At 51.7% G+C, this 13,325-nt stretch overlaps 1 protein-coding gene across 1 annotated transcript in view; it reads right to left on the bottom strand.

The window, feature by feature from the left end:
- The window catches only part of LOC137422092 (cysteine-rich secretory protein LCCL domain-containing 2), a 287,763-nt gene that overhangs the window by 19,464 nt on the left and 254,974 nt on the right, over nucleotides 1-13,325 (bottom strand). The window contains exons 13-14 of the mRNA XM_068108843.2: nucleotides 4,776-4,845; nucleotides 2,575-2,708 (exon numbers count right to left, since the gene is read on the bottom strand). Of these exons, the coding sequence (XP_067964944.2) occupies nucleotides 2,575-2,708; nucleotides 4,776-4,845 (204 nt within the window). The remainder of the gene's footprint in view (nucleotides 1-2,574; nucleotides 2,709-4,775; nucleotides 4,846-13,325) is intronic.

Raw genomic sequence — 13,325 nt, forward strand, 5'->3', positions numbered from 1 at the left:
GCTCCCTCTTTTTGTGTGTTTTGTTTGTCTGGTTGATTTGTTTGTGAAGTAAATGTTAGCTCTTTCACGAGCCTCGATTCAGTATACAAAAAAAAAATAAAAAAAATGTCGTCTTCTTATATTGATTTAGCAAAATAGATGGAGCTTGAAAGGGCTGTTATTAATATTAAAAACAATGATAATGTCGCCTTCTTATATTGATTTAGCAAATGAGATGGAGCTTAAAAGGGCTGTTGTTACTCGTAATATTAAAAACAATGAAAACTAGAACGCCACTCAGTAGAGCGCATACTCCCGCCGTGGGTCAAGTTGGAATAATACGTTTTGTTTAACATCCCCTCTCCCCAAAACAATAAATGAAAAAGAAAGTAAGCCCTAACTGTCAGATAATTTATTTTGATATATCTCGGAATTAGAGGAGATAAACATCATTTAAGAATAAGAATAAAAGCTTTAATGCAGTAAAACAGAAAAAAAAATTCCCCCAAAAATTCCCAATTTTTTGTTCCTGGATACGGAATAATATCCTGAGCTTCACCAAAAACTAAGCATTTCTTCCTCATCGCAAGGGCAATCATCCCACCAAATTTCATCCAAATCCGTTCAGAGCTTTTCCAGATATCTTGTTCACAAACACACAAACATACGAACACACACGCGGACGGACACGATCAAATGCATTACTCCCTGGCGGGAGTAACTAGAACGGCACTCAGTGGAGAGCATACCTCCGCCAGGTGAATAGTTTACGTTTTGCATCCCAGAGTGGACGAGAAAATCTCAATACTGAATCACATTTAATCAAAATCATCCGACCACAACTTTTTAAAATATCCTGTTATATATAGATTTTGGCCACATCTCCCAATGGTGAAGAATCGCTTACAAATTCTACTAGCCGGATCTGGATCCGAATCTTCACAAAAATTGAATCGATTCTTCCTTGGCACACAAAAAACCCGTCCAACAAGTTTCGTCCAAATCCATCCATAACCATTTGAGATATCATACGCTACATGTTGGTTTTAGCCCTATCACTCAATGGTGAAGAATCAGGTAGGAATTAAATAAATCGCATATGCGAATCCATATTCAGATCTTCACCAAAATCTAATCGAATCGTCCTTGTCAGACACCCAATCGGTCGACCAAGTTTCGTCCAAATCCATCCACAACTTTTTGAGATATCCTGCTTTGTATCGTTTTTGTCCCCGTCTCCTAATGGTGAAAAATCACTTTAAAATTCTAGTAGCCGGATCCGTGCTCAGGATGTGCTCAGACAAGAGCATTAATAGAGGTTTATCATATCATCTCTGCCCAACAAAGATACTTTAACCAAGAACCAAGTTCAAACATACTATTTATCAATATACTCGATGGTGATGACAGTGATGAGTTCAATAAGAAAATTAAGATATTCCATAAAATAGAACATAAACAAATATTCATTGGCTCTCTATAATGTGTATGTATATAAAACGATATGTGGTTTAAAGTCCCTCTGGATAGGGTAAAAAAAAAAGTGTTTTGGTAAAAAAAAAGGGTTGGGATAAATGATTGGATAAAAATTGGAAGTAAGGGTGTGGTTCATAAATTCCAATGCATTTTCCCCATTCACTTCAATGTAAAATTGGTGTGTTTTAGAACCCCCATTTCCCTATCGCTCACCTGTGCCATCATCATTATCACATTTTAATCCCCACAGAGAGTTCTTTACAATGAGCCATGTCTGAATTTTTTCTATGCAGTGCTTTCCGAGATATAGAGGTGCAAAGTTTTTCGGGTTTTCAAAGATGACGCCCATACCACATGACCTATGACGTCACAATTGTCATAAAAAAATTATACAGGAGGAGGTGCATCTGTGGTGAAAATTTCCTGTCAATCGGCCCAAAGATTGCAGAGAAAAACATACTTATTCTGTGCAGACAAACAGACAGACAAACAAATAAATAAAAAAGAAATATTTAGTGCATAGCACAATACTTGCGAAATCCCGAAAATAAGTTGTTGACCTTTTGTTGACCTTTTGGCTTATGTTGACCTTTTGGCCTATGTTGACCTCAAAAATATCTGGTGGTTGAATTAAGTGACCAGATATGCAAATCCTCTTAAACTTTCAAGTCAATCGGATGAAACTTAAGGATTTTAGAAATTTGAAAAAAAGTTTGACCTTTGGCCTATGTTGACCTTTTGACCTCAAAAATAAATAGGATTCTGTCGGACCACGAACGCTACCATTTGGTGAAGTTTTGTGAAGATCAGATTAAAATTGTGACCTGTAGGCAAGTATAGGTGAGCAGACAGACAAACACCAAAAACACACACACACACACACACACACACACTCACATGCACACACACACACACACACACACACAAACACACACACACACGCATATGCATGCACACGCGCACACACCCACGCACGCACACGCACGCACACATGCACACACACAAACCGGAGTGATCAACATACTTGTCAAAAATTCGTTCAAAAATTTGAAAGGGGGGGGGGGGGGTTAAATTGAAACAAACCTAAAATGGTGACCATATGGCCGAAATGTTTCGTACCTTTCTGATTTTACTTCATTCTGGAACGTGCTGGCATACCGCTTCTTCTCCCTCAAGGGCACAATATCCACATAGCCCCCCTTCTTGTTTGTAATCACTCCAGCATGGAGAGCAGCACGACAGATACTGGAACTCTGTCGGATGAGACAAATCGTGCTTGACAGCTCGGCACCCATCACCCACCACCCATGACCCATCACTCATCACCCATGACCCATCACCCATGACCCACCACCCATGACCCATCACCCATGACCCACAACCCATGACCCACCACCCATGACCCACCACCCATGACCCACCACCCATGACCCACCACGAATGGCCCACCACCCATGACCCACCACCCATGACCCATCACCCATGACCCATCACCCATGACCCACCACCCATGACCCACCACCCATGACCCACCACGAATGACCCACCACCCATGACCCATCACCCATGACCCATCACCCATGACCCATCACCCATGACCCATCACTCATCACCGTAAGTTGGAATTGCAAGAATGAGCATCTCCACTGTGAAGGGCTAATAACAACATTTAGGAAAAATTTGATGATCGTTTATAATATGGACAATTCCATGCTTTGACTCATTCATTATCTCCAGCTGCTCATTCATTATCTCCAGCTGCTCTGACATTACCCCCAGCTTCCTGGCTACCTGGTCACTCATTCATTACCCCCAGCTACTCATTCATTATCTCGAGCTACTCTTACATTACCCACAGCTACCCGGCTACCTGGTCACTCATTCATTACCCCCAGCTACTCATTCATTATCTCCAGCTGCCCGTTCATTACCCCCACCAACCTGGTCACTCATTCATTACCCTCAGCTCCCCAGCTACCTGATTACTCATTCATTAAACTCAGCTCCCCAGTTACGCGATTACTCATTCATTACCCTCAGCTCCCCAGTTACCTGATTACTCATTCATTACCCTCAGCTCCACAGCTACCTGATTACTCATTCATTACCCTCTGCTCCCCAGTTACCTGATTACTCAATCATTACCCTCAACTCCCCAGCTACCTGATTACTCATTCATTACCCCCAGCTACTCATTCATTATCTCCAGCTGCTCGTTCATTACCCCCACCAACCTGGTCACTCATTCATTACCCTCAGCTCCCCAGCTACCTGATTACTCATTCATTAAACTCAGCTCCCCAGTTACGCGATTACTCATTCATTACCCTCAGCTCCCCAGTTACCTGATTACTCATTCATTACCCTCAGCTCCACAGCTACCTGATTACCCATTCATTACCCTCTGCTCCCCAGTTACCTGATTACTCATTCATTACCCTCAGCTCCCCAGTTACCTGATTACTCAATCATTACCCTCAACTCCCCAGCTACCTGATTACTCATTCATTACCCTCAGCTCCCCAGTTACCTGATTACTCATTCATTACCCTCAGCTCCCCAGTTACCTGATTACTCAATCATTACCCTCAGTTCCACAGCTACCTGATTACTCATTCATTACCCTCAGCTCCCCAGTTACCTGATTACTCAATCATTTCCCTCAGCTCCCCAGCTGCCTGATTACTCATTCATTACCCCAAGCTCCCAAGCTACCTGATTACTCATTCATTACCCCAAGCTCCCAAGCTACCTGATTACTCATTCATTACCCTCAGCTCCCCAGTTACCTGATGACTCATTCATTACCCTCAGCTCCCCAGCTGCCTGATTACTCATTCAGTAACCCAAGCTCCCCAGTTACCTGATTACTCATTCATTACCCTCAGCTCCCCAGTTACCTGATGACTCATTCATTACCCTCAGCTCCCCAGCTGCCTGATTACTCATTCAGTAACCCAAGCTCCCCAGCTACCTGATTACTCATTCATTACCCCAAGCTCCCAAGCTACCTGATTACTCATTCATTACCCCCAGCACACCAGCTGCCTGATTACTCATTCATTACCCCAAGCTCCCCAGCTGCCTGATTACTCATTCATTACCCCAAGCTCCCAAGCTACCTGATTACTCATTCATTACCCCCAGCACACCAGCGACCTGATTACTCATTCATTACCCCCAGCTCCCCAGCTACCTGATTACTCATTCATTACCCCCAGCTCCCCAGCTACCTGGCTACCTGGCCATTTTGCAGCCCCTCCTGGCTATCTGATGAACCCCAAGGTGTGTAGCCATGGATGAATTTCTGTGAACCTCACATCTTCGTACACCTTGTTGCCAAACACCTGGGCAGCGTCATCCCATCTGCAACCTGGTTGGCAGTAAACTCTGGAACAAGAAAGTACAACAAATGAAACTGTAGAATGTGGAAACTTGATAAATTACGATGTATAAATACCATAGTGTGGTGAACGTGATGGAGGCCGAGGTTAGGTTTCCTCAACATATGATGTATAAATACCATAGTGTGGTGAACGTGATGAAGGCCGAGGTTATGTTTCCTCAACATACGATGTATAAATACCATAGTGTGGTGAACGTGATGAAGGCCGAGGTTATGTTTCCTCAACATACGATGTATAAATACCATAGTGTGGTGAACGTGATGGAGGCCGAGGTTATGTTTCCTCAACATACGATGTATAAATACCATAGTGTGGTGAACGTGATGAAGGCCTAGGTAATGTTTCCTCAACATACGATGTATAAATACCATAGTGTGGTGAACGTGATGAAGGCCTAGGTTAGGTTTCCTCAACATACGATGTATAAATACCATAGTGTGGTGAACGTGATGAAGGCCTAGGTAATGTTTCCTCAACATACGATGTATAAATACCATAGTGTGGTGAACGTGATGAAGGCCTAGGTTCGGTTTCCTCAACATATGATGTATAAATACCATAGTGTGGTGAACGTGATGAAGGCCTAGGTTCGGTTTCCTCAACATACGATGTATAAATACCATAGTTTGGTGAACGTGATGAAGGCCTAGGTTATGTTTCCTCAACATACGATGTATAAATACCATAGTGTGGTGAAGGTGATGAAGGCCTAGGTTATGTTTCCTCAACATACAGTGTGGCGGACACAAAAGCCCACTGGCGTGGTGACATCATTCCGCGCACCAAGTGGGCAGTGGCCACGCCCGAGGGGTAGGCGTGGCCTCATGATATACACCGGGCGCGCAGCCCGGAGCACGCCAGTGTTACAGTGAGCTCCTTAAATAAAGACGCTTATAAGTTACCGCTTGTCCGCTTCCTCCTTGCTCGCAAGCAGCGCGCGTAACGCCGCGCTTTACTGGTGACCCTCTCGACGTTGGATCTGCCGGAGCGATCCTTCCACACGCGACGCCATTGCCATGGCCAACTTCATCAAACTTCCCGAATTTTGGGAGGCTCAGGCCGAAGTCTGGTTCGTCCAGGCCGAAGCCCAATTTCAGCTTTGGCGCCTCACCGGCGATGACACGCGCTATTGCCACGTCGTCGCCTCCCTCGGGCCCGGCACGGCCGCTCGAGTTGTGTCCGTCCTTCGCCACCCACCGGACGGCCACAAGTACGAGGCACTCAAGCGGCTACTCCTTGCTACGTTCGGCCTCACGGACGATGCACGGGCCGACCGCCTCCTGGATCTCCCCGAGCTCGGTGACACGCGCCCGTCAGTCCGAATGGACCATATGCTGTCACTGTTGGGCGACGAAGCCCCCGGTTCTCTATTCCGGGTGCTTTTCCGTCGCCAACTTCCAACGCAGGTTCGCCTCACGTTGGCCGGGACCGGGCTAACGGAACCCCGAGCATTGGCAGCCGAGGCGGACAGGTACTTCGCCGCTTCGGACACGCGGGCGAGAGTCGGCGTGGCCGTCACGGCCCTCGAGGCTGATGCTGCTGATGCTGATGCTGCTGTTCCACAGCATCAGCTTATACAGCATACGCAGCATGCTGATACGCACCTCGTGACCGCCGCCACGCCCCGCCCACCGCCGCGGCGAAAACCGCCACCGCGGGGAAACCCGCCAACTCCACCGGCCTGGCGGAGCCAGCCGCGCTCCTCCAGCTCCACCACCTGGTGCTGGTTCCACGCCAAGTTCGGCCACGAAGCTCGGCAGTGTCATCCGCCATGCTCCTTCAACAGGTCGGGAAACGTCCGGGCCGGCGCTCAATAGTGGCGATGAGCGCCGGCCGTTCGAGCAGCCTGCTGTTCATAACGGACACCTTCTCCGGGCGCCGTTACCTGTGCGACACGGGAGCACAGGTGAGTGTCGTTCCCGCCGGCACGTCAGACAAGCACGCCGCGGGTGGGGGCCCCGCGCTGCTTGCCGCGAACGGGACGCCCATCCGTACGTACGGAAAACGCTGCCTCTCTCTGTGGTTCGGAGGGCAGGTTTTCTGATGGACGTTCGTCACCGCCGACGTGCCCATGGCACTGCTTGGCGCGGACTTCCTGTGCGCTAATGGGCTCCTGGTCGACGTCAAGCGCAGACGTCTTGTCCAAGCCGAGACGTTCAGCTCGCTCGCTTGTGCGTTGCCCAGCTCAACGAGCGGCTTGCCAAGCGGCTTGCCGAATGGTTCGGTTCCGGCCACGTTGGTCTGTACGCTTCCGGCAGCGGACGCATTCACCCGCCTCCTCGCCGGCTTCCCGGCCCTCACGCGGCCCACCTTCTCGGTGGGGGCCGTCAAGCACGGGGTGGCCCATCACATCCCCACCGTCGGGCCACCGGTCTACGCCCGGGCACGCCACCTCGAGCCGACGAAGCTGGCGGTGGCAAAAGCGGGGTTCGCTACCCTGGAGCGACTCGGCATCGTTCGGCGCTCAGAGAGCGCTTGGGCGTCGCCGCTGCACATCGTGCCGAAGCCCGGCGGGGGATGGCGACCGTGCGGGGACTATCGCCACCTCAATGACGCCACGACTCCCGACCGCTACCCCGTCCCCCACATTCAGGACTTTTCCGCCCGTTTGGCGGGCAGGTCCTTCTTCTCGAAGGTGGACCTCATACGCGGCTACCATCAGGTCCCCGTCAGGCCGGAGGACGTCCCGAAGATGGCGGTCATCACGCCATTCGGACTCTTCGAGTTCCTGCGCATGCCCTTCGGTCTGAAGAATGCGGCTCAGGCGTTCCAGCGACTGATGGACAACGTCCTGCGCGACTTGGATTTTGTCTACGTCTACCTGGACGATATCCTCGTCGCCAGCGCGTCCCGCGAAGAGCACCTACGCCACCTCCGCACGCTCTTCGAACGCCTGGGCCAGCATGGCCTGATTGTGAACCCCGCAAAGTGCCGGTTCGGCGCCGCCATAATCGATTTTCTGGGGCACCGTGTCACCAGGCACGGAGCCGTCCCCCTGCCGGCCAAGGTGGAGGCGGTGAAGGGGTTTCCGCGCCCCCGCACGATCAGAGGGCTGCAGGAGTTCCTGGGCATGGTGAACTTTTACCATCGGTTCCTGCCCCGTATCGCCCAGCTCCTGCGCCCCCTGCACGAAGCTCTCCGAGGTAAGCCGGGCAAAGGCGACGTTACCTGGACCGAGCAGATGGACACGGCGTTCACGGGCGCGAAGCTCGCCTTGGCTAACGCCACCATGCTCGCGCACCCGGCGCCCGATGCACCGATCGCCCTCACCACCGATGCCTCGGACTACGCGGTGGGCGCGGTGCACGAGCAATGGGTGCGTGGAGCTTGGCAACTGCTGGCGTTCTTTAGCCGGCAGCTTTGCCCGCCCGAACGCCGTTACAGTACCTTCGACCGCGAGTTGCTCGGGCTTCACTTGGCGGTCAGGCACTTCCGCCATCTGCTCGAGGGCCGTGCGTTCACTGCCTTCGTCGACCACAAGCCGCTGATCTTCGCGATGGGCAAGGTCACCGAGCCGTGGTCGGCCCGGCAGCAGCGTCACCTCTCGGCCGTGTCCGAGTACACGACGGACATCCAGCACGTCGCGGGGAAGGACAACCCGGTGGCGGATTGCCTTTCCCGGGCCGTCGCCCACGCAGTCCACCTCGGCATCGACTATGCCCGGATGGCAGCGGACCAGGCCGCTGACCCCGACGTCCAGGCCTTGCGGACCGCTGTCACGGGCCTCCGCGTCACCGAGGTGCCGTTCGACGGCGCGGGCGCGGCCCTCTTGTGCGACGTCTCCCTCAGGCGTCCTCGCCCCATCGTGCCCGCGGGCTGGCAGCGCCAGGTGTTTGACGCCATCCACGGCCTGTCCCACCCGGGCGCGAGGGCCTCCCAAAGGCTGATCGCCGACAAGTTCGTCTGGCATGGCCTCCGGAAGGCCGTCCGCGGCTGGGCCAGGACGTGCCTCGCGTGCCAGCGCGCCAAGGTGCACCGGCACACCCAGGCCCCGTTGGCCCCGTTCACAGTGCCGGAACGCCGGTTTGACCACGTCCACGTGGACCTGGTGGGACCTCTGCCCCCCTCGCGGGGTTTCACCTACGTCCTCACCATGGTGGACCGCACCACCCGGTGGCCAGAGGCCGTGCCCTTGGCGTCGACAACGGCGGCCGATGTCACGCAGGCTTTCATCGCCACCTGGGTCGCCCGGTTCGGCGCCCCCTCAGACATCTCGTCCGACCGCGGCCCCCAGTTCACCTCGGAGCTCTGGGGGGCGGTCGCGCAGGGGCTCGGGGTCCGGCTGCACCGAACCACGGCCTACCACCCCCAGGCTAACGGCCTGTGTGAGCGATTTCACCGCTCATTGAAGGCCGCGCTCCGGGCCACCCTCCGCGACGGCGGCTGGGTCGACAGGCTCCCCTGGGTCCTGCTGGGCCTCCGGACGGCGCCCAAGGAGGACCTGCGCGCATCCGCGGCGGAGTTGGTCTTCGGGCAACCGCTGCGGGTGCCGGGCGAGTTCCTCCCCGACTCCACGGCACCATGGTCCGCGGCACAGCAGCGCTCTGCTCTGCAAGAGACCGCCCAGAGGTTCGCCCCGGTGCCAACGGCATGCCACGGGCACCCGCCGACGCACGTCGCCCCGGAGCTTCGCACGGCGGAGTACGTCTTCGTCCGCCACGATGCCCACCGGACACCACTGCGGCCCCCGTACGACGGGCCTTTCCGCGTGCTGGAGACCGGGGCGAAGCACTTCACCCTGGACATCGGCGGTACTCCTGACCGCATTTCGGTAGACTGCCTCAAGCCGGCCCACCTCGACGTGGACCATCCACCGCCTGTGGCCCGACCCCCACGTCGGGGCCGCCCCCCTGCGGCCGGACCCCCGGCACCGCCGAGCCCCGCCGCCACGCCGCCCCCCGGTCCTGCACCCATCCCAGGGGCAGCCAGGGGCATCCCACCTGGCATCCCTGCACCCCGGACGCCGCCGATCGCCAGGGGGCACTTCGGCCGGGTCATTCGTCTGCCCCGCAAACTGGCCCTCCAGGTTCGCGGGAATTCTGGGGGGGCGCGTGTGGCGGACACAAAAGCCCACTGGTGTGGTGACATCATTCCGCGCACCAAGTGGGCGGTGGCCACGCCCGAGGGGTAGGCGTGGCCTCATGATATACACCGGGCGCACAGCCCGGAGCGCGCCAGTGTTACAGTGAGCTCCTGAAATAAAGACGCTTATAAGTTACCGCTTGTCCGCTTCCTCCTTGCTCGCAAGCAGCGCGCGTAACGCCGCGCTTTAATACGATGTATAAATACCATCGTGTGGTGAAGGTGATGAAGGCCTAGGTTATGTTTCCTCAACATACGATGTATAAATACCATAGTGTGGGGTGAAGGTGATGAAGGCCTAGGTTATGTTTCCTCAACATACGATGTGCACGAAAACCTCTCGTTTCTGTGCCGAAGTTTTATTCTTCTTCTTCCACACTTGTTTTTCATGTTTGAAAACTTTAAAACCAACGTTCTCTGCAACCATTGGTCCAATTGGCACAAACGTTTCACCAACTGATTGGCTAGAACTGTATAATTTCTACTGGTAATTATAGACGTCATAGGTCACGTGGTATGGGTGCCATCTTGGAAAAAAACTTCAACTTTGCCCTCTGTATCTCCGAAACGGCTCAATGGAAAAAATCGAATCGTGGCTCATTCTAAAGAACTCTGAATTAGGAGCAAAAATATGTTTATTTAGGATGTTAAGAGTGCTAACATTACGGAGTTAGAATTCGACAAATAGAACCCGAGGTACCACGAATATGATATTTTTTTTGTGCATGACCTATCATCATCATCAACGGGTCGATCTCGATCAAACACAGACCTACGTGAAAAAAATTCAGAATCCAAAGTGTTTTGATGTCATACATAGGTCATGTGGTTCGGCCGCCATATTGTTTTTCATGAAAAACACTAAACACCCTTTTTCTCTGAAACAGATGAACAGATCGAGACCAAACTTTGCATGCATTATCACATACCTATCACGAACAAAAAGTTCAGCGATCATGACGTCATAAGTCACATGGTTTCGGAGTTATGACGTTTTTAAGCATAAACTTAAAAACCTATCTCCTCCCTCATTTTAGAAGATATCGAGTGGAACCTTTACACATATGTTTTCCCCATATCAGGAAGTTAAAACGTGATTTGGGAAGTTGCGATAAATCATATGGTTTGGCTGCAATAAACAATTCAACGGATATCTTAAAAACCTTGTATCTATTGAACCGCTTCATTGATCGACATGAAACTTTAAATTAATGTAGAAGGGGTCAAGTGGAATAAGTGTGTAGAATTTGAACATGATTGGTTGTTCAATTTGGCAGCCATAAATAATTGAATGGGAATTTAAAATTTTTTAAATCTTGAATGGCTTCATTGATCAACGTGAAACCTTAACCTAACGTAGATCTCGTCAATTGGAATAAGTGTTTAAAATTTAAACATGATTGGTTGTACGGTCTGGGGGGTAGCAGTTATTATTGTGTGAAGAAGAAGAAACTCTACATCTTATGTCCTCCAGCCATGTGACTTTTCGGTGTAGGTTTGATTGTCCCCCGTCGCACTGCGGAGCGAAAGGGGGACTATGGTTTTCCCCTCCGTCCGTGCATGCGTGTGTGCGTGCGTGCGTGCGGAAGTGCGTGCGTGCGTAAGCGAAGGACAGAATTCGAATTTGGTGTGTGGGTGCAACTAGGCATATGGAAGAACCCTATTGAAAATTAGGTCGCCACGTAAAAATCCAAATTGGCCGCCGCCATGTATGTCTGACGTCATGTGTGTCTTTTTTTTTTTTTTTTTTTTTGTATACAAGATCGAGGCTCGTGAAAGAGCGAACATTAATCACACAGAAAGACAAACAGACACACAAAACAAATAACATCGGGAGCGGTAGACAAGATGGGGAGAGAGGGGGAAGGACACAAACACAACATTTGAGAGCAGGGACCGAGAGACATGGAGACATCGAGAGAACTGTGGGAGGGAGAGGGCTTTGGGGGGAAGGCATGGGAAGGGGGGGGGGGGGTGGGAGAGGTATAAAACATATGGACACTGCCAAGACTTCCAGGAAAGAAGTTGGAATTTCAAACAAGGTGGATCTGGGGTGAATTAGTGGGGGTAGAAAAGATCAAGGCTTTGGATGGGGGAAGATAAGAGATGGTGGTGAACAGCTGTTTTGAAGACCTGGAGGGAGGAGTGTGATTGAAGTGAGTGTGGGAGTTTGTTCCAGAGGCGGGAGAAAAGAGGAATGAAAGAGTGAAGGTGAGCAGAGAGCCGAGATTTCGGCAGTTTAACCATCAGAGGGTGGCTGGCAGATCTTGTGCGACCTGTAGGAATATTTGGGGGACAGAGCACAGAGAGAGCTGGGGGAGCAAGGCCGGAGAGGAGTCGGTAGAAGACAGAAAGACCACCTACCTGCCTGCGGTGAGTGAGTGAAAGGCCCTCAGAGATAGCTTCATCGCGGGAGATTCCAATGATTCTGAAAGCTTTGGATTCAACAGCGTGAAGCCGAGCCAGGTGTGAGGCAGGAGCACCAGCCCATAGGGGAGAACAGTATTCCATTGAGCTGCGGATGAAAGCCTTGTATGTGGTGAGGAGCTCAGGTGTGCCTAGGAAGGACTTCGCACGACGGAGGATGCCCAGTCGGCGACTGGCTTTGGAGGCCAGCTTGGAAATGTGGTTTTCCCAAGAAAGATCATGGCAGATGGTGAGACCCAAAAGCTTGAGCGACAGAACTTCTTGGAGAGGATTGTTGAGAAAGTAGATGGGAGGGTTGTCCAGTCGATCTTTTCGGAGAGACATAGTAAGAGTGTGAGATTTGTCAGGATTGAAAGACATGTTCCACATGTTTGACCAGTCTGTGATTTTGTCCAGGTCTTCAGAGAGTGAGGAGGCTGCAGACTGCCGATCTGAGGGAAGAGGTATGGAGCGGCAGAGAGTGGAGTCATCAGCAAAGAGATACAGAGGATTTTCCAGAGAGTCGGAGAGATCATTGATAAAGACCAGAAAAAGCACAGGGCCCAGCACACTGCCTTGGGGAACTCCAGCCTGAACGGGAAGGGGAGATGAGAGAAATCCATTCAGGGCCACACGTTGACTACGACCAGAGAGGAAGTCCGCAAGCCATGCATGGAGATTTCCATGGATACCATAGGAGGAGAGTTTGGTGAGCAGAGCTGGGTGCCAGACCGTATCGAAGGCACGTGATATGTCAAGGGAGACAGCTCTGATTTCCTGTTTGGCATTGAGGACCTCCATCCATTGTTGAGACAGCAGAAGCAGCATGTCCAGAGTAGAGTGACCTGGTCTGAAACCAAATTGATGATCAGAGATCAAGCCATTGGAGAAGAGGAAAGATTTCATATCCGAAGCAATGATGGATTCCATGACTTTGCTGATAATTGGGAGCAGGCTGATTGGTCTGTAGTTGCA

The sequence above is a fragment of the Myxine glutinosa genome, chromosome 2 (genome assembly GCF_964187855.1).
Source record: "Myxine glutinosa chromosome 2, kmMyxGlut1.1, whole genome shotgun sequence".
Taxonomy (NCBI): Eukaryota; Metazoa; Chordata; class Myxini; order Myxiniformes; family Myxinidae; genus Myxine; species Myxine glutinosa.